We start from the raw sequence: 19996 nt of genomic DNA, 5'->3' as shown, positions 1-19996 counted from the left end.
ACAATATTTATCTTTAACAAATTTTTTTGAATGGTAGTTGTAGTGCTCTAGCTTGAGGACACACACAGGCTCACTATTCTATCTGTTGCCTAATTTCCTTTCCTCACTGGGCTATATTCTATTGGAGTCCTTGGCCTTATAGCATTCGTTTTTCCACTTGGGTTGTAGCTTAGCTAATAATAATAATACAGTAATATTAATCATAATAATAATAATAATAATAATAATAATAATAATAATAATAATAATAAAAATAATACATACATACATATACCAAGGCACTTCCCCCAATTTTGGGGGGTAGCCGACATCAACAAATGAAACAAAAACAAAATGGGGACCTCTACTCTCTACGTTCCTCCCAAAATAATAATAAAAATAAGAATAATAATAATACCTATTTACAATAGTGTAGTAATTATGACTCCACACTTTAAGACAATCATGATGGCCAGGAGGAATGTGCCCCAAGACATGAACTTTCTCGCCCCTCATTTCTGCTCCTTGAAGTTCGTAGATGAACCACTGAAGTTCTTGTGCCGGATCAGTTGAATTCATAAGCAACCACCTGATGAGAGAAGGACTCTTGTATTTTTCTACAAGGACTTAAACAGAATAAGATAAAAGTCATTGTAAAAGTGCAGAAAACGTTTAAAAGTCAATATATACAATTTTGCTGTACAAAAATAATACTTAGTTCTTACGAAAAGGAAAAAAAGAGAGCTAGTTTATACTAAATTAATCTTCAATGATTTAATATCAATAACAATTAAAAATATGTTATCACGATTAAATTCGAGAGGACTTTACCATATAGAAAACACCTTACATAGACATCTATTTTCTTAACAGTGCACAAACCATTAAAAAAGGGATTTTAACTGTAAAAAACAGTATAATAAAACCTCATAAAATGAACCTGTATAAAATGTAGTTATTAAGACTAATCATCTTGGAATTTTCGAAGACCAATTCATTTCCTGTGATACTTTTTATGGTCTCAAGATGCAAAAACTTCCTAAAACTACAATTGTTATTCAAGCACACTGTCAAAAAGTTTTAAAGAATATAAAATTAAAGACAGAAAACAATCTTCATACCAGTTTTTATTATTGCAGTAGTTCATGTTCAAGGATATTATTCTGAAGCCAGTTCGCACCAGAACAGAATAGAAAGCACCTTTTCTGACCGTTGGAGACGCCTCGTCGGGAAGCCAATGGTTCCACTGCCGATCGAGTTCATCGTACAGCCAACTGACGCCATAATCACCGCCAATGAAAGGCGGAGGAAAACTGGAAGGACATGGGAGACTAATCAGTTCTGGAAATGCCGGAAGGAGTTTGAATATTTCTCTAGTATTATAAGATACCTATCAAGTTGATGCTGTTTTACTTTGAAAAATGAAAGATGGAATACATTTTTAATATATCTGCTTCGATAAATTGTTACTTGAAAGATAGAATAAATTTTCAATACACCTGCTTCGATAAATTTTTACGTACTTACTGTATTTTTTATATGCAAATATTGTAATTCAGAATATATGGATAAACAACAAAGATAACTGAACCAAGCAAAAAACTTTCCATATTAATTAGAAACTTAGGTAAGGTAGTATCGCATCAGAGAGAGAGAGAGAGAGAGAGAGAGAGAGAGAGAGAGAGAGAGAGAGAGAGAGAGAGCTTAGGATATTATACATTATACTTTATTGAATATATAGTTTTCAATATTAAACTTACCCGATAATCATGTAGCTGTCAACTCCGTTGCCCGACAGAATTCTATGGAGGGATACGCCAGCTATCACAATACTAGAAGGGGGTGTACTTACCAGCGCCACCTGTGGCCAGGTACTCAATCATTTGTTGTTGACACCTCCTCAATTATTCCTCTGTCGTGCTTCCGGCTAGACGTTCTGGGATACGCTCATGGTCTTCGAGTTTATTCATGGATATTTGGTGAAGTATTCTCTTAGATTAACGGCTGTCGCATACTGGAATCCTTTTTATATTAGCTAGTTAGCTTTTATATAAACTCTGATTAACGGTTAATGAATTTTTGCTTGTTTTTGGATCACCCTTGGACTTACTCTTTGAAACAAGATGTCTGACGTTTCGCAAGCTCCCTCCCATAGACGATGTAGGTCTTGCAATAGGCGTATTCCGAAGGTCTCGGTAGATCCTCACACCGCTTGTTCTGACTGTAGGGACAGGCCCTGTCTATTAGAAAATCGGTGTGAGGAGTGCGCCGGACTTTCGGAATTGGATTTTGTACGTCTTTTAAAATATTCATCCAAGTTAGAGAGAACTAGAGTTAGGAGAAGTTCTTCTCACTCTTCTATGTTTTCCTCACCTCATGATCCCCTACCTTTTCCTACCCCTGTAGTGGCTACCCCCGAACCTACTGTGTGCCCTCCGCCTGATATGTCAACTGTTTTGCGTGCTATTCAGGCTTTAGGAGATAAAGTAGAATCAGTGGTAAGTGACCATAAGTCTCTGATGGCCGAGGTTAAAGAACTGAAGGTCAAGAGTGCAGTGGGTGGAAATAGTGCCAGTGCTGTGACGAGTGCTAGTGTCTGTGCAGTGCCAAGTGCTAGTGGTGCCAGTGTGGTGCGTGAGGATTTTTCTGTGCGAGCCAGTCGTCCTCCCAGTCCGGGACCTCTTGCAAGCTCCCATGCCCAGGGGAGAAGCAATGTCGAAGGGCTTAAGGGTTCGACAGGCCTTGTTAGGCGCACAGAATTATCCTCGGTGGTTGCGGGCGTGTCTTCCTTAGACCGTCACTCCCACCCGCAGACGATTGAGCCCGTCTTCTCGTCCGCTGATCTTCATGCAGGGAAGAAACGTTGGTCTCAGGTCTCGAGACCGCTCAAACGTAGAGTTCAGTCAGCGAGTGCTCAGCCAGGTTGTAGTCATTGGCTCAGCTCCGACTCGCCTCTGTCATCGGTCGACTGTACTCCGCCCAAGAGGAGTAAGGTTCTGCCTATACAGACCCCGACTGTGACTTTACCTCAGTCTGTTATCGTTTCTGCCGACCCCAAGTGGACCCTGCTTCAGTCCATGCAAGTTCAGCTTTCGGACTTGATGCGTGAGTGTCGGGCTGAGAGTGTTGCACCGCCTGCACTCCCTCCACCTGTTCTCGCTCCGCCTGTGCTCGCCCAGCCTGCACCTGCTCCGCCTGTGCTCGCCCAGCCTGCACCTGCTCCGCCTGGTCGCAGCACCATCTGCCAGGCGTACGATGTTGAACCACTTTCGGAGTTTGCTGTTCACAGTGTTGTTCAGCCTCAGCCTTCTTTAAGGCAACCCTTGCTTTGGGATCAGGAGAGTTACACTCTTCCTCCTCCTCCCCTTGCTGCTCCACCAGTGGTGCAACTCTCGGTTGGGGTACAACAACCTCTCCCCTCCGTGAGTCTGTCTGCTCAACCAGCGCTGCACCGAGTTCAACCCTCATCTAGGCAAGCTCATCTACACCATGGACTTGCGCCTCAGGAGCCTCAGCTTGCTAGAACTTTACCTTGTTCTGCGCAGCCTCAACCTTCTCATGCTCCACTCATCTCTCAGGAACAGGAACGGACTACTCCGCCTCCGTCCTCCGCTCAGCTTGTGCAAGCCTTGGGTGCAACTCTTGCTAGGAGTCAACCTCCTTCACCCATGCACCTGCCTTCTGCTCCGACTGTTGTTCAGCCTATGCAGTCTGAACCTCAGGTTTTCCCTCAAGTTGAGGAAACCTCTGTTATTGTTCCTACTCGTTCTGACTCTGCGGTTCAGCATTCTGGTCCTTTTGCTTCGCTACCTTCTGCTGATGAAGTGTCGGATGATGAGGAGGCACATCTTGATCCCTCATCAGACGTGGAGGAGTCTAAGCTTTCTCCATTGTCTGTTGATTTTAGAAAGGTCTTGGCTCTACTCAGAGAGCTTTACCCTGACCACTTCGTCTCTGCTGTTCCCCGCTCTCCTCCATCTGAGTTTTCGCTAGGCGTTCAACAAGCTAAGTCGAGCTATACTAAGCTTGTCCTAGCTAGATCCTCCAAGAGGGCCTTAAGGACCTTAGGGGAGTGGCTTCAGTCTAAACAACACCTGGGCAAGACTTCCTTCATGTTCCCTCCAACGAAGCTCGCTTCGAAAGGTTGCGTTTGGTATGCCACAGGGGAAGCACCAGGCTTGGGAGTTCCTGCCTCTGCCCAGGCTGACTTCTCAAGTCTGGTGGACTCGCCTAGGAGGACTGCGATGAGACGCTCGAAGGTTTGTTGGACCTTCTCAGACCTGGATCATCTTCTGAAAGGGTTGTTCAGAGCTTTCGAAATGTTCAACTTTCTCGACTGGTGCCTGGGAGCCCTCAGCAAGAAAACATCTCCTGCGGACAAAGACTCTGCCATGCTAATTATGTCCTGCATGGATAAGGCTATCAGGGATGGATCGGGTGAGCTAGCGTCGTTATTTGTATCAGGGGTGTTGAAGAAAAGGGAACAACTGTATACCTTCCTCTCAGCCAGCATTACACCGTGCCAGCGGTCACAGCTCCTTTTTGCTCCACTCTCAAAGTTCCTCTTTCCCGAGGAGCTAGTTAAGGACTTGTCGGCTGCCCTGATACAGAAGGACACGCACGATCTTGTAGCCTCATCGGCTCGTAAGTCTAAGGTTACCACCTCTGTCCCCAAGACTTATCGCTCTCCAGTGGCTGATACCCCGGCCACTAGGTTCATACCGCCCTTTCGTGGTAGAGCCCCCAGCCGAGGAAGCTCCCGTCCAGACTCTCACAGGGGCAAGTCTAGGAAAGGACCCAGGACATCTAAGGGAAAGCACTGACTCTCAGATTCTCCAGACAACAGTAGGAGCCAGGCTCAAGATCTTCTGGCAAGCCTGGGAGAAGAGAGGTGCAGACGCACAGTCTGTCAGTTGGCTGAGGTACGGTTACAGGATTCCATTCTGCCTCAAACCGCCTCTGACCACATCGCCCATCAACCTCTCTCCCAACTACAAAGAAGAGGACAAGAGGCTAGCATTGCAACAGGAGGTGTCGCTACTTGTGCAGAAGAAGGCAGTGGTTATAGTCCGGGACCATCAATCCCCGGGCTTCTACAACCGTCTCTTTCTTGTGGCCAAAAAGACAGGAGGTTGGAGACCGGTGCTGGACGTCAGCTCTCTCAACGAGTATGTCACCAAGCAGACGTTCACAATGGAGACGACCAAGTCGGTCTTAGCAGCGGTCAGACAGGAGGACTGGATGGTCTCGTTGGACTTGAAAGATGCATACTTTCACGTTCCCATTCATCCAGACTCCCAACCTTTCCTGAGATTCGTTTTCGGAAAGGTTGTCTATCAGTTCCAAGCCCTGTGTTTTGGCCTAAGCACAGCTCCTATGGTCTTTACTCATCTGATGAGGAATGTAGCGAAATTCCTGCACTTATCGAACATCAGAGCCTCCCTCTACCTAGACGACTGGCTGTTGAGAGCCTCCACGAGTCGTCGTTGTCTGGAGAACCTCTCTTGGACTTTAGATCTAATCAGAGACCTAGGTCTATTAGTCAATATAGAGAAATCTCAACTCATTCCCTCCCAATCCATTGTGTACCTGGGAATGGAGATTCAGAGTCGGGATTTTCGGGCTTTTCCATCGGCCCCCAGGATAAACCAAGCCCTAGAGTGCATCATGAGCATGCTGAAGAGGAGCAATTGCTCAGTGAGACAGTGGATGAGTCTCACAGGGACCCTCTCATCTCTGGCCCTGTTTGTCGAGCTAGGGAGACTCCACCTCCGCCCTCTTCAATTCCATCTTGCAGCTCATTGGGACAAGGGCTCGACTCTAGAAGCAGTCTCTATCCCTATCAACCAAGAGATGAAGACCACTCTCCGGTGGTGGAAGCACAATCTTCTTCTCAAGGAGGGTCTATCATTGGCCATCCAGACCCCCCATCTTCATCTCTTCTCGGATGCATCGGACTCGGGCTGGGGTGCGACCTTGGACGGACGGGAATGCTCAGGAGTATGGAACAAGGAACAAGGATTACTCCACATCAACTGCAAGGAACTGTTAGCAGTCCATCTTGCCCTGTTGAACTTCAAGTCCCTCCTGCTAGGCAAAGTGGTGGAGGTGAATTCAGACAACACCACAGCCTTGGCTTACATCTCCAAGCAAGGAGGGACCCATTCGAGGAGCCTTTACGAGATCGCAAGGGACCTCCTCATTTGGTCAAGAGGTCTAAACCTCACACTGGTCACGAGGTTCATCCAGGGCGATATGAATGTTTCAGCGGATCGCCTCAGCAGAAGGAATCAGGTCATTCCCACGGAATGGACCCTCCACAAGAGTGTGTGCAACAGACTTTGGACCTTGTGGGGTCAACCTACCATAGACCTGTTTGCCACCTCCATCACCAAGAGACTTCCGCTTTATTGTTCCCCTGTTCCAGACCCTGCAGCGGTTCATGTAGATGCTTTTCTTCTGAACTGGTCCCATCTCGACCTGTACGCATTCCCTCCGTTCAAGATTATAAACAAAGTTCTGCAGAAATTCGTCTCGCACGAAGGGACACGGCTGACGCTGGTTGCTCCCCTTTGGCCTGCAAGAGAATGGTACACAGAGGTACTTCAATGGCTAGTCGACTTCCCCAGGACTCTACCTCTAAGAGTGGACCTTCTACGTCAACCACACGTAGACAGGTTGCACCCAAACCTCCACGCTCTTCGACTGACTGCCTTCAGACTGTCGAAAGATTCGCTAGAGCTAGAGGCTTTTCGAAGGAGGCAGCCAGTGCGATTGCCAGAGCTAGAAGAATTTCCACTCGTAGAGTCTACCAGTCTAAGTGGGAGGTCTTCCGAAGCTGGTGTAGAGCCAATTCAATATCCTCTACCAATACCTCTGTGATCCAAATAGCTGACTTCCTTCTTCATCTTAGGAATGAGAGATCCCTTTCAACATCTACGATTAAAGGGTATAGGAGCATGTTGGCCTCAGTCCTCCGCCACGGGGGTTTGGACCTGTCTTCCAACAAGGACCTTCAAGACATTCTCAAGTCTTTTGAGACGTCTAAAGAACGTCGTCTTTCCACTCCAGGCTGGAATCTAGACGTAGTCTTAAGGTTCCTTATGACATCTAGGTTCGAACCTCTCCAGTCAGCTTCCTTCAAGGATCTTACCCTCAAGACTGCTTTTCTCGTTTGCCTTGCAACAGCTAAGAGAGTCAGTGAGGTTCATGCCTTCAGCAAGAACATTGGTTTCACAACCGAATCAGCTACATGTTCTTTTCAGCTTGGATTCCTAGCAAAGAACGAGCTTCCTTCACGTCCTTGGCCTAGATCGTTCGAAATACCTAGCCTCTCCAACATGGTAGGTAACGAACTAGAGAGAGTTCTTTGCCCTGTCAGAGCTCTCAAATATTATCTGAAGAGGTCTAAACCTATTCGAGGACAGTCAGAAGCCTTATGGTGTGCCATCAAGAAACCCTCGAGACCCATGTCCAAGAATGGGCTTTCGTACTATATAAGGCTTCTGATCAGAGAAGCACATTCTCACTTAAAGGAGGAAGACCTTGCATTGCTGAAGGTAAGGACCCACGAAGTAAGAGCTGTAGCTACTTCGTTGGCCTTTAATAAAAACCGTTCTCTGCAGAGCATTATGGATGCAACCTATTGGAGGAGCAAGTCAGTGTTTGCATCATTTTATCTGAAAGATGTCCAGTCTCTTTACGAGAACTGCTACACCCTGGGACCATTCGTAGCAGCGAGTGCAGTAGTAGGTGAGGGCTCAGCCACTACATTCCCTTAATCCCATAACCTTTTTAACCTTTCTCTTGAATACTTTTATTGTTGTTTTTATGGTTGTTACGGTAGGCTAAGAAGCCTTCCGCATCCTTGGATTTGGCGGGTGGTCTATTCATTCTTGAGAAGCGCCTGGGTTAAAGGTTTGGTAGAGGTCCTTTAGTAGGGTTGCAACCCCTTGTACTTTGGCACCTTTGGGTTGATTCAGCCTCCAAGAGGAACGCTGCGCTCAGTAAGGAAGACGAACTTTAAATAAAAGGCAGAGTAACGGTTCTATTCGACTTCCTTACCAGGTACTTATTATTTCATTGTTATTTGAGATAACTGTTATATGAAATTTGGGATACTTAGCTATCCTTTAATCATGTACACTGGTTTTCACCCACCTCCCTGGGTGTGAATCAGCTACATGATTATCGGGTAAGTTTAATATTGAAAAATGTTATTTTTATTAATAAAATAAATTTTTGAATATACTTACCAGATAATCATGATTTAATCGACCCTCCCTTTCCTCCCCAGAGAGAACCAGTGGACCGAGGAATAATTGAGGAGGTGTCAACAACAAATGATTGAGTACCTGGCCACAGGTGGCGCTGGTAAGTACACCCCCTTCTAGTATTGTGATAGCTGGCGTATCCCTCCATAGAATTCTGTCGGGCAACGGAGTTGACAGCTACATGATTATCGGGTAAGTATATTCAAAAATTTATTTTATTAATAAAAATAACATATTCAGTTAACATTCATACAACCTCTAGATTAATGTGGATATAAACAAAAAGTGCCAGTCTACCTGCAGACCTAAACCTGAAAACATTCAGACAAACTGTGTACGGTACATAACACTTTTGAAGGATAAGATGGTTTTCATTGATAACTGTTCATTGGTAAAGGGCAAAGGAATACATATATAAAAATCACTATCTACCACCAAGAAAGAATTTGTGGGGGCTATGACCGTTGGTCTAAGAGGGTGCCCCGCCTCGCCCGGAGCATCTAGGTGTGTGTGTGTGTGTGTGTTATCAAGAAAGACTTTTCTAAAAAGAAAAAAAATATTATAAGGATAAACCTTTTATTGCATGCATTAGTGATTCTCAGATACTTCTTGCATTCTACGTGTTCACTGGGGCCCCGCCCGGAGCATCTAGGTGAATGTGTGTTTACCATGAGACTTTTCTAAACTAAAAAAAATATTATAAGGAAAAACCTTAAATTGCACGTATTAGTAATACCCAGATACATCTTGTATTCTACCTGTTCACTGAGGCCCTGCCCAGAGCATCGAGGTGTATGTGTGTGTGTGTGGTATCAAGAAAGACTTTTCTAAATTAAAAATAAAATATAAGGAAAACCTTATATTGCATGCATTACTGATATTCAGATACTTCTTCCATTCTACCTGTTCACTGGGGCAGCCTCGTGGTTCCCGAGAGCTGGGAAAATAGGGGTGTGCGGAAAGTAATCGAGAAGTTGCTGAACCGTAGACTTGAGGATCTCCAAGTTTCCTTCTCTTGTCTGATTCCAAATGTCATGTGGGGGCAAGTCCCCAGTCCAGATGATGTAATCTATATCCTGAAAGTAAGCGAACCCAGTTTTAATGATGTATGAGAAAATGTTCTACGAACTCTTGAATCTTCGTGAAACACGATACGGTAGGAGTTTTTGCCTTTATTTTTCTTTTTGAGTTCATATTATTATTATTATTATTATTATTATTATTATTATTATTATTATTATTATTATTACTAATTAAACTACAAACCTAGTTGGAGATACAGAATGCTATAAGCCCAAGGGGTCCAACAGGTAAAGTAAGCTAGTGCGGAAAGGAAACAAGGAAAAAACCATATATAAGAAGTATTGAATAAAAAATATAAAATATCTCAAGAACAGTAACAACTTGTTTTTTCATTGCAAAACCAAAATCTCAAAATGAAAATACCAATAAGCAGAAAAAATAAGTAGAAACATATTACCATCAGCTCTTGCAGATCACTATCACATTTTTGTGTTTACAAATCAGAATAAACCTGAAAAACTTAACCCTTTTACCCCCAGGCTATTTGGAAATTTCCAACCCTTAAACCCCAGGGGGTAATTTTTTCCCCAGCACATTTTGCAGTATATTGTTTTAAAATTGCTCTAACAGCCTTAATTTTTGTCATAGAGAGGTCAGGTTGGTCTCATTCTCTTGGAAAGTACCTGAATTTTCTCAAAAAATTATCAAAAATATGAAAAAAAAAAAAAAATTAGCATTTTTTGTAAGGACGTACCGGTACGTTCATGGGGGTAAAGGGATTGATTTTGTGGAACGTACCAGTACGTCCTTTGGGGGTAAAAGGGTTAACTTACTATATCTGAAGTTACAGATTAAATAAAGGTAATTAAAAATTATCTGGACTAAATAAAAGATATATATAAAACAGCATAGTCCTTCTTTTCAGAGAAAAAATCATATGCTTACAAGTAATCTAATGAGAAAACTTAGTTTGTTCTTTTTATAGACAACCATTTTTGGGCTCAAGCCATGTCGTCCTGATGGAAGTTCCTAAGGTAGCTTCAAAAGGATATATTATATACATCCTTTTGAAGCTACCTTAGGAACTTCCATCAGGACGACATGGCGATATCCTTTTGAAGCTACCTTAGGAACTTCCATCAGGACGACATGGCGATATCCTTTTGAAGCTACCTTAGGAACTTCCATCAGGACGACATGGCGATATCCTTTTGAAGCTACCTTAGGAACTTCCATCAGGAAGACATGGCGATCTCACCCAAAAATAGATTTTTCGCTTCGCTCAAAATCCGTTTATTTGTCCCAATAACCCACATTTCTGCTGGTAATTCACAGCTTACAAAATTACAGAATACAAAAAAATGAATGCAACAAGAACAATAATAATACCTACGGGATGTAAATAAGCAATATTTTCCAGCATGCTCTCTATGGTTCTCAATGGAGTATCGCACTTGCGGTAGTCTCCCCAGAGTCCAGCTCTCTGGTCAGGTGAGGTCATGGGACCGGAGTTTGCCCGGCAACAAAGGGGCTCGTTGCATTCTGCATTTGACCCCTCTTGGTACTCGGGGTCGAAGTGGGTATCCGAGAGATGGAGCACCTTGAGGGTAGGCATTCCTTCCTATGTAGGAAAAGGGAAAGAATTATTATTATTATTATTATTAATATTATTATTATTATCAATATGATTATTATTATTGCTATTATTACTTGCTAAGCTACAACCCTAGTTGGAAAAGCAGGATGCTATAAGCCCAAGGGCTCCAACAGGGAAAATAGCCCAGTGAGGAAAGGAAATAAGGAAATAAACTATGGGAGCTGTAATGAACAATTGAAATAAAACACAATTATTATTATTATTATTATTATTATTATTATTAGTATTATTATTATCATTATTATTATTACTATTTTTATTACTTGCTAAGCTACAACCCTAGTTGGAAAAGCAGAATGCTATATGCCCATGGGCTCAAACACGTTAAAATTAGCCCAGTGAGCAAAGGAAATAAGGAATAAATAAATGATATGAGAAGTAATGAAAAATTAAAATAAAATATTTAAAAAACAGTAACAACATGAAAACAGATATTTCATATATAAACTATAAAAAAGACTTACGTCAGCTTTTTCAACATAAACATTTGCTGCAAGTTTAAACTTTTGAAGTTGCAAAAGAATTATATGTAGAGTAGATGATACGTGACAATAAAGCCTGGCTGGGCTATTTTCCCTATTGGGGCCCCTGGGTTTATAGCATCCTGCTTTTCCAAATAGGGCTGTAGCTTAGCAAGTGATGATAATAATAATAATAATAATAATAATAATAAGTGTACAGTAATACTTACGGGAGGAGCTTGTGGCGGAGGGACGTAAGGCTTTGGAATGGGAGGGAAGGCCACTTTCCACTCGTGGTAGGGATTGTAAGGCACGCCGCAGATATCCCCTATCACGAAGCCGCAGATCTCGTCGGGGGACATCACCAGCTGTTCCACGACGTAGACGACTTCATCCTGGGGGACGACATTGGGAAATGACAGGGTTTAAAGGATATTCAGGAATATTTTTTCTTAGGGAAATTTAAGTTTCATGTTTGTGCACAAACAAATAGAGGGTCACACATACACAAATATATATATCCTTAGAAAGCTACCTTAAGGAACCTTCCATCAGGATGACATGGCTGAGTCATCTATATATATATATATATATGTATATAAATATAATATATATATATATATATATATATATATATATATATATATATATATATATATATATATATATATATATATATATATATATATATATATATTTATATATATATATATATATATATATATATATATATATATATATATATATATATATATATATATATATATTTATATATATATATATATATATATATATATATTATATATATATATATATATATATATATATGATAGATTTTGCACATTTAGACATGTTTTTCATATTCAAATAAGCCATATATTTTAATACATTAATGTCTGGATTATCCTATCGACCTCGGACCAGAGTCCCAAGACGGAACCACTCAAAGACAACAGCTTCTGACCGGCTGGGAATTGAACCCTCGTCGAGGAAACTTACATGACAGTGACATAGAACAGCTTTTGACCGTCCGGGAATCGAGCCCTGGTTGAGGAAACTTATATGACAGTGACACACCACAGCTTCTGACCGGCCGGGAATCGAACTCTGGTCCAGGAAACTTATATGACAGTGACATAGCACAGCTTCTGAATGGCCAGGAATCGAACCCTAGTCCAGGAAACTTATATGACAGTGACATAGCACAGCTTCTGACCGGCCGGGAATCAAACTCTGGTCCAGGAAACTTATATGACAGTGAGATAGCACTTAGCCACAAAGTGCTATGTAACTGTTTTATAAGTTTCCTGGACCAGGGTTCGATTCCTGGCCGGTCAGAAGCTATTGTCTTTGAGTTGTTCCACCTTGGGACCCTGATCCCGAGGACGATAAGAGAATCCAGATATTGGTGTATTAAAATATATGGCTTATTTGAATATACAGTATATAAATGTGTGTGTGTGTGTGTGTGTGTTTGTGTTTACAATATCCCTCCACACCCTTTGCTACTCACTGCCATGAGGTGGATTATTCCAAAGCAGACCCTGGGTGTCTCAATTTTGAAAGAAGTGCAAAGCTTGGAGGCCGCTCTAATGATGTCATCTCTGGTCTTCCCATTCTGTACGTAGTGTTGCAATAAACCCACTCCTGCGAAAAAACATATAAATAAATAAACGAGATAAGCAGTTACTATAGCTCCCTAACGGTACGAATGTAGGTATTTTCACTTAAATAACAGATTATGACATAGGAAAAATCTATTTTCGGGTGCGATAGCCATGTCCTGATGGAAGTTCCCTAAAGACAGCTTTCTAATTGGGATATTTCAGAAATATCCCACGTAGAAAGCTGCCTTGGAGAAACCTCCATCAGGACGACATGGTTCTAGCCCAAAAAATATCGTTATTAAAAACAAGAAATAACGATATTTTTTGGGCTCGAACCATGTCATCCTGATGGAAGTTCCTCAAAGACAGCTTTCTAATTGGGATATTTCTGAATCGAGGTCTTACATACTAGCCGGTCTCTCTCTCTCTCTCTCTCTCTCTCTCTCTCTCTCTCTCTCTCTCTCTCTCTCTCTCTCTCTCTCTCTCTCTCTCTCTCCGCCTTTAAACTTCTACGAGTTTAATAGCAGTATTAAAAGCTTGTTTATTTGGGTGTTTCATCGTTGTGTATGTATATAGATATATATATATATATATATATATATATATATATATATATATATATATATATATATATATAGATATATATATATACATATATATATATATATATATATATATATATATATATATATATATATATATATATATAGATATATATATATATAGATATATATATACATATATCTATATACATACACAACGATGAAACACCCAAATAAACAAGCTTTTAATACTGCTATTAAACTCGTAGAAGTTTAAAGGCGGAGAGAGAGAGAGAGAGAGAGAGAGAGAGAGAGAGAGAGAGAGAGAGAGAGAGAGAGAGAGAGAGAGAGAGAGCGACTAGTATGTAAGACCTCGATCCAGTAATATCCCAAGTAGAAAGCTGCCTTTGAGGAACCTCCATCAGGACGACATGGTTCGAGCCCAAAAAATATCGTTATTAAAAACAAGAATATTACAACTATACGCATAATCTAATTTCCCAATTGGCACTTTAGTTGGATGGTTAATTGAATCATTTTCAAAATATGCAGCCTACTACATATTTTGTTTAAGCATTTAGCCTTCTTAAAGTTGGACATTTTCCTATTATCCAAAACATACCAGTTAAACTGATATTTCCCAGATATATTTTGATCTTCAACAGAAGCTACCCTTTCTTTACAACAGCAGGGTAATATCTTAGTAATTAATCAGTTTAAATTGTTAATTTTTGTCATCACCAAGTACCAATATGTACACATATAGGCATATATTATTATTATTATTATTATTATTAGTTGTTGTTATTGTTATTGTTATTCTTCTTCTTATTTTCATTATTATTATTATTATTATTATTATTATTATTATTATTATTATTATTATTATTGGCTAAGCTACAACCCTAGTTGGAAAAGCAAGATGCTATAAGACAAAGGGCACCAACAGGGAAAATATCTCAGTGAGGAAAGGAAATAAGGAAATAAATAAACGATATAAGAAATAATTACCAATAAAATATTTCAAAAACAGCAACATCAAAACATATAGTTCATATATAAACTATAAAAATCAGTTTAATATATTTGTACTCTTCTCATCCTATTATAAATCTATATGTATACTCTTTTCATCCTATTAAATTTATAAATCAGCTTGAGGACATTCATTGTCATAAGCATACCAATACCTCAACATACACATGTAAGGATCTGTCTCAGGCAAGCAACTATGGAGGTCTAGCCATCTGCCCCCTTCAGGAAGACAGCCATTACAATAGTAAAAGCATTAATGGTCCTCAGAGGATGGAAGTAGAACCGACATGAATGTTGAAGGCCATTGAAGGCCATACCATTTCCTTCATTCAAACTCTGTCCCCCCAAGCTGCCAGGAAAGGATTTTCACATGGCAACCTAACTCAAGGTTATAACTCCCAATAAAATGTGAGAGAGAGAGAGAGAGAGAGAGAGAGAGAGAGAGAGAGAGAGAGAGAGAGAGAGAGAGAGAGAGAATTGTATTGATATAATTTATTCTTCATCTTCATCATCAATGCTATAACTCTTAACAAGAGAGAGAGAGAGAGAGAGAGAGAGAGAGAGAGAGAGAGAGAGAGAGAGAGAGAGAGAGAGAGAGAGAGAGAGAGAGAGAATTGTATTGATATAATTTATTCTTCATCATCATTACTATAACTCCTAGAGAGAGAGAGAGAGAGAGAGAGAGAGAGAGAGAGAGAGAGAGAGAGAGAGAGAGAGAGAGAGAGAGAGAAAGAGAGAGAGAGAATTATATTGGGATATAACATAATTTACTCCTTATTTTAATACAAAATACTATTCTAAACTGAGAAGGTATTTTAGACTGAGAAGACAGCTGATAAGATATTTCTAAGAGCTATATAATACATAACATGCTTGTGAGAAGTGCAATAAAATAGCATGCAGTATTATAGCAGTACTAAGTATGTAAGCATTACCCTAATTGTAAAGATGAATCATTTCTTTGAATCTCACACATCTTTGTTTACAAACGATGTGAAATATCACTTTATGTCAAATGCACCAGGATGCCTCAAATTGTAGTTTAAAGGAATCAAGGTTTAAAGGCCACTCATGAGTGACACTGTCCTATTGAGCAGGATAATGCCCTAGAGCAGTGGTTTCCAACCTGGGGGAAATTTCCCCCTGGGGGGAAATTTGAAGCTTCCAGGGGGGAAATAATTACACTACCTACTAACTAAAACAAGCGGAAAATGTCCACATAGTACGTGCGGCAACTTGTTGTTAGCCATTCAATTGTGATATGATCCTATCAGTTCTCACTGACATGATATTCAAGGGGAGAATTGGAATATCATGCCCATTTCTGAGGCAGGCGAGTGGGCATGAGGGCTGGGTGGGGCATGAAGGGGGAAATCTGGATGGTTGAACTGGGTGTAGGGGGGAAATGACAGGAAAAAGGTTGGGAACCACTGCCCTAGAGACTGACCATACATATAGGATCAGCGCCCAAGCCCCCTCTCCACCCAAGCTACGACCAAGGAGAGCCAAGTAATGGCTGTTGATGACTCAGCAGATAGACCCATAGGCTACCCCTAAACCCCCAATCCTTAGCTCACAAAGATAGTGAGGTTGCAGGGACCAAAGGAACTAACGAGTTTGAGCGGGGCTCGAACCCCAGTCTGGCGTTCACCAGTCTTTTGTCTTGCTTATACCAAAGGGGCTTATACGCCCCTTTCTAATAATAAATAGGGTTTCTGTGGCCTGATTGGTAACGTCTCTGCCTGGTGTTTGCCAGTCGGGGGTTCGAGTCCCGCTCAGACTCGTTAGTGCCATTAGTGTCTGCAACCTTACCATCCTTGTGAGCTAAGGTTGGAGGGTTTGGGGGAGCCTATAGGTCTATCTGCTAAGTCATCAGCAGCCACTGCCTGGCCCTCCCAGGTCCTAGCTTCCCTATGTGAAGAGGAGGCTTGGGCGCTGATCATATATAGTCAGTCTCTAGGGCATTGTACTGATTGCTAGGGCAATGTCACTGTCCCCTGCCTCTGCCATTCATGAGCATCCTTTAAATCTTTAATAAATACAGACGGAAAATAAAAACCCTTATTACTTAACAATAATGTATACTTAATACATTTCCTTTAATATACCTAGTTTTCTTCCTCTTATTTATTTTAAACTTTTTATACTTTATATACGAAAAATCTATTCAAATGTTGTTACTATTCTTGAAATATTTTATTTTGATTGTTTATGACTCCTCTTAAAGTTTATTTATTTCCATCTTTGCTTTCCTCACTGCGCTATTTTTCCCTGTTGGAGCCCTTGGGCTTATAGCACCCTGCTTCTCCAACAAGGGTTGTAGCTTATCTGTTAGTAGTAGTAGTAGTAGTCGTAATAATAATAATAATAATGATAATAATAATGAGGTCGACTCAGCATCAAGGTGTTTACAGCCAACAAATATGACAATTCCTAAGAAAATTGTATTTTTCATAACACTTACCACGTCCCAGATAAATAGGTCACTCTATGCGTTAGCTCTCGAGCAGAGGCCCCCCCCCCCCCAACCTGGTTACACCCCAGAAACCTTCCCTCCCCCCACCCCCTCACCAGCACGACCCTGACCTCTGTTGTTTTCCCAGCATGCCCTAGGGCAGGGATGGAGAACCTGCGGCCTTAAGGCCGCATATGGCCTTCTGGACCATCAAGTACGGCCTTCTACGGCCTTTGATATATGTACAGTATGTGTAGTATATTTCTGCTTTGACACTGAATATTGTGTGTTTGAAATCATTCTACTGTATGTACATACATACAAATATGTACACACAGACAATAGGAGTGTTGTGTTCAGTGATGTACCCTCCAGAGAATGGAAGCAATTTTTCCTTCAACTCAATTAATCCTAACTTAATACAACTAGCAGTTTTTCTTTGTCAGCTGCAACAGCTGTTGTAGCTGACAAGGAAAAAACTGCTAGTTGCAGTGAGTGAGTGATTTAACGTATGATGAACGAGAGAGTTCCTGTTTTGTGCATCTCCTCACTGTGCTCTCTGTTAGTTTTATATGAGTCAACAGGTCCCAGATTTTTAGCATAAAAATATTTTATTTGTGCTTTCACTGATGTTTTGATTGTATGAAAAACAGCTTCCCTTAGGTAACCTTAATGCAAAGACAAGAGGAACAGACATTTTAACACTTTAATAAGCAATGTCACGAAGGAGGACTAAATTTTACTTCCTTATTCTAATAAGTTATGCACTGATGGTGTTCCAGCTATGATGGCTAAAAACTAGGGATTTATTGAACATCTTAAGAAAGCAAAAAATTTTTTTTTTCAATGAAAACAGAAAAGTGTGTTTAAACAGATACAATTTTTTACTGGGATGTTGCATTTTTATAAGATGTGATTGTTTGAAAAGCACCTACTTGCCAATATAAAACATTTGAAAAGGTTATATTGTTGATATTTATAGGATATCTTTTCCAAAAGATTAATATTATTTTATTTATCACTTCAATACAAAGAACCTTCTTGCTTAACTAAAGTCATTTGAAAATGACATGCTTTCGATATTATTCATTTACTTACGGTAGTTTGAAAACTACCCAAACTTGAATGAAATATTTTAAAATTTAGTTTTCAATATAATTCATTGACTGATTACTTGTATAAAAAGTATTTAATTCAAATATTTGAAATTGTAATGCTTTAAATTTTTATAAACCTGTCACTCTTTCTTTAGATTATTAATAAATTACTTGGAAGATAAAATAACCAACAAAATTCTATGAGGCCTTAAGGAGCATTGAGGAATTGCAAGATGGGCTTCATCCAAAACAGGGTTGCCCACCCCTGAAGCTACGGTGGACGCAGGGTTGCCAGTTTGGCCTCTTTCAGGCCAAAAACCCCAAATTTGACCTTTTGTAGGACAAAACCTCAAATTTGACCTTTTTAGGACAAAAACCTCGAATTTGGTCTTTTTTGAACAAAAAACCTCAAATTTGACCTTTTTAAGATCAAAAACCTCAAATTTGACCTTTTTTAGGACAAAAACCTCAAATTTGACCTTTTTTAGGACAAAACCCTCATATATATATATATATATATATATATATATATATATATATATATATATATATATATATATATATATATACTGTATATATATATATAATATATATATATATATATATATATATATATATATATATATATATATATATATATATATATATATATATATATATATATACACACATATATATATACATAAATATCCAGACACTTCCTCTAATATATAGGGAAGATATTGATATATATATATATATATATATATATATATATATATATATATATATATATATATATATATATATATATATATATATAAATTATATATATATATATATATATATATAGAGAGAGAGAGAGAGAGAGAGAGAGAGAGAGAGAGAGAGAGAGAGAGAGAGAGAGAGAGAGAGAGAGAGAGAGAGAGAGAGAGAGAATCTTTATAAAATCTTACCAGCTTTACACGCGTTGCACGACATCGTAGACATAATGGACGTCTCAATCTCCTTCACAACTTGTTCGAAATCGAGGAACTTGCCCAAGTTCGAGAGGAACTTCGGCAGGCGAGAGCCGCTGACCAACTTGCCCTCTCTCTTCCCGACCTTCTGGAGTTCGCCATCAATCTCCAGGCGAAGGGCGGTGTAGTTCAGTCTGAAAACAGTGGAGATATTAATAAATTCAGTATTATTATTATTATTAATATTATTATCATTATTATTATTAGTAGTAGTAGTAGTAGTAGTAGTTTATATAAGACATATCTGTTTTGACGCTGTTACTGTTTTTAAAATGATATATTGTTAATTTATTCTCATCATTCATCTATTTCCTTACTTCCTTTCCTCACTGGGCTATTTTTCCCTGTTGGAGCCCTTGGGCTTATAGCATCTTGCTTTTCCAATTAGGGTTGTAGCTTGGCTAGTAGTAGTAGTAGTAGTAGTAATAATAATAATAATAATAATAATACTTGCTAAGCTACAACCCTAGTTTGAAAAGCAGGATGCTATAAGCCCAGGGGCTCCAACAAGGAAAATAGCCCAGTGAAGAAAGGAAACAAAGAAACAAAATATCTTAAGAACATTAACATCATTACAATACATATTTCCTAAATAAAGTATAAACACTTCAACAAAAAACAAAGGAAGAGAAATAAGATAGAATAGTGTGCCCGAGCGTACCCTCAAGCTATCAGATAAGATCCATGAAACTAGACTGAGGTGGTATGGTCATGTCATGAGAAGAGATGAGCAGTATATTGGGAGGAGACTGATGTAAATGGAGGTACAGGGAACGAGAAGGAGAGGGAGACCAAGGGGAATGTGGATGGACTGTATCAAGGATGACCTTCGATCAAAGGGATTAATAAATCCAGTAATAATATTAGCT

The 19996-nt window shown here is 39.9% G+C and overlaps 1 protein-coding gene across 5 annotated transcripts in view; it reads right to left on the bottom strand.

Annotated features, from left to right (window-relative positions):
* Positions 1–19996, bottom strand: part of LOC137634767 (sphingomyelin phosphodiesterase-like) — a 138299-nt gene that overhangs the window by 17132 nt on the left and 101171 nt on the right. For all 5 annotated transcript variants that reach the window (XM_068367290.1, XM_068367291.1, XM_068367293.1 and 2 more), the window contains 7 exons: positions 19065–19261; positions 12907–13040; positions 11624–11788; positions 10669–10896; positions 9156–9328; positions 1101–1292; positions 398–568 (listed from right to left, as the gene is read on the bottom strand). In XM_068367290.1, the coding sequence (XP_068223391.1) occupies positions 398–568; positions 1101–1292; positions 9156–9328; positions 10669–10896; positions 11624–11788; positions 12907–13040; positions 19065–19261 (1260 nt within the window). The remainder of the gene's footprint in view (positions 1–397; positions 569–1100; positions 1293–9155; positions 9329–10668; positions 10897–11623; positions 11789–12906; positions 13041–19064; positions 19262–19996) is intronic.

This window comes from Palaemon carinicauda, chromosome 45, assembly GCF_036898095.1.
Source record: "Palaemon carinicauda isolate YSFRI2023 chromosome 45, ASM3689809v2, whole genome shotgun sequence".
Taxonomy (NCBI): domain Eukaryota; kingdom Metazoa; phylum Arthropoda; class Malacostraca; order Decapoda; family Palaemonidae; genus Palaemon; species Palaemon carinicauda.
The sequence above is the reverse complement of the archived record's forward strand: the minus strand, read 5'-3'. Positions and strand labels throughout refer to the sequence as shown.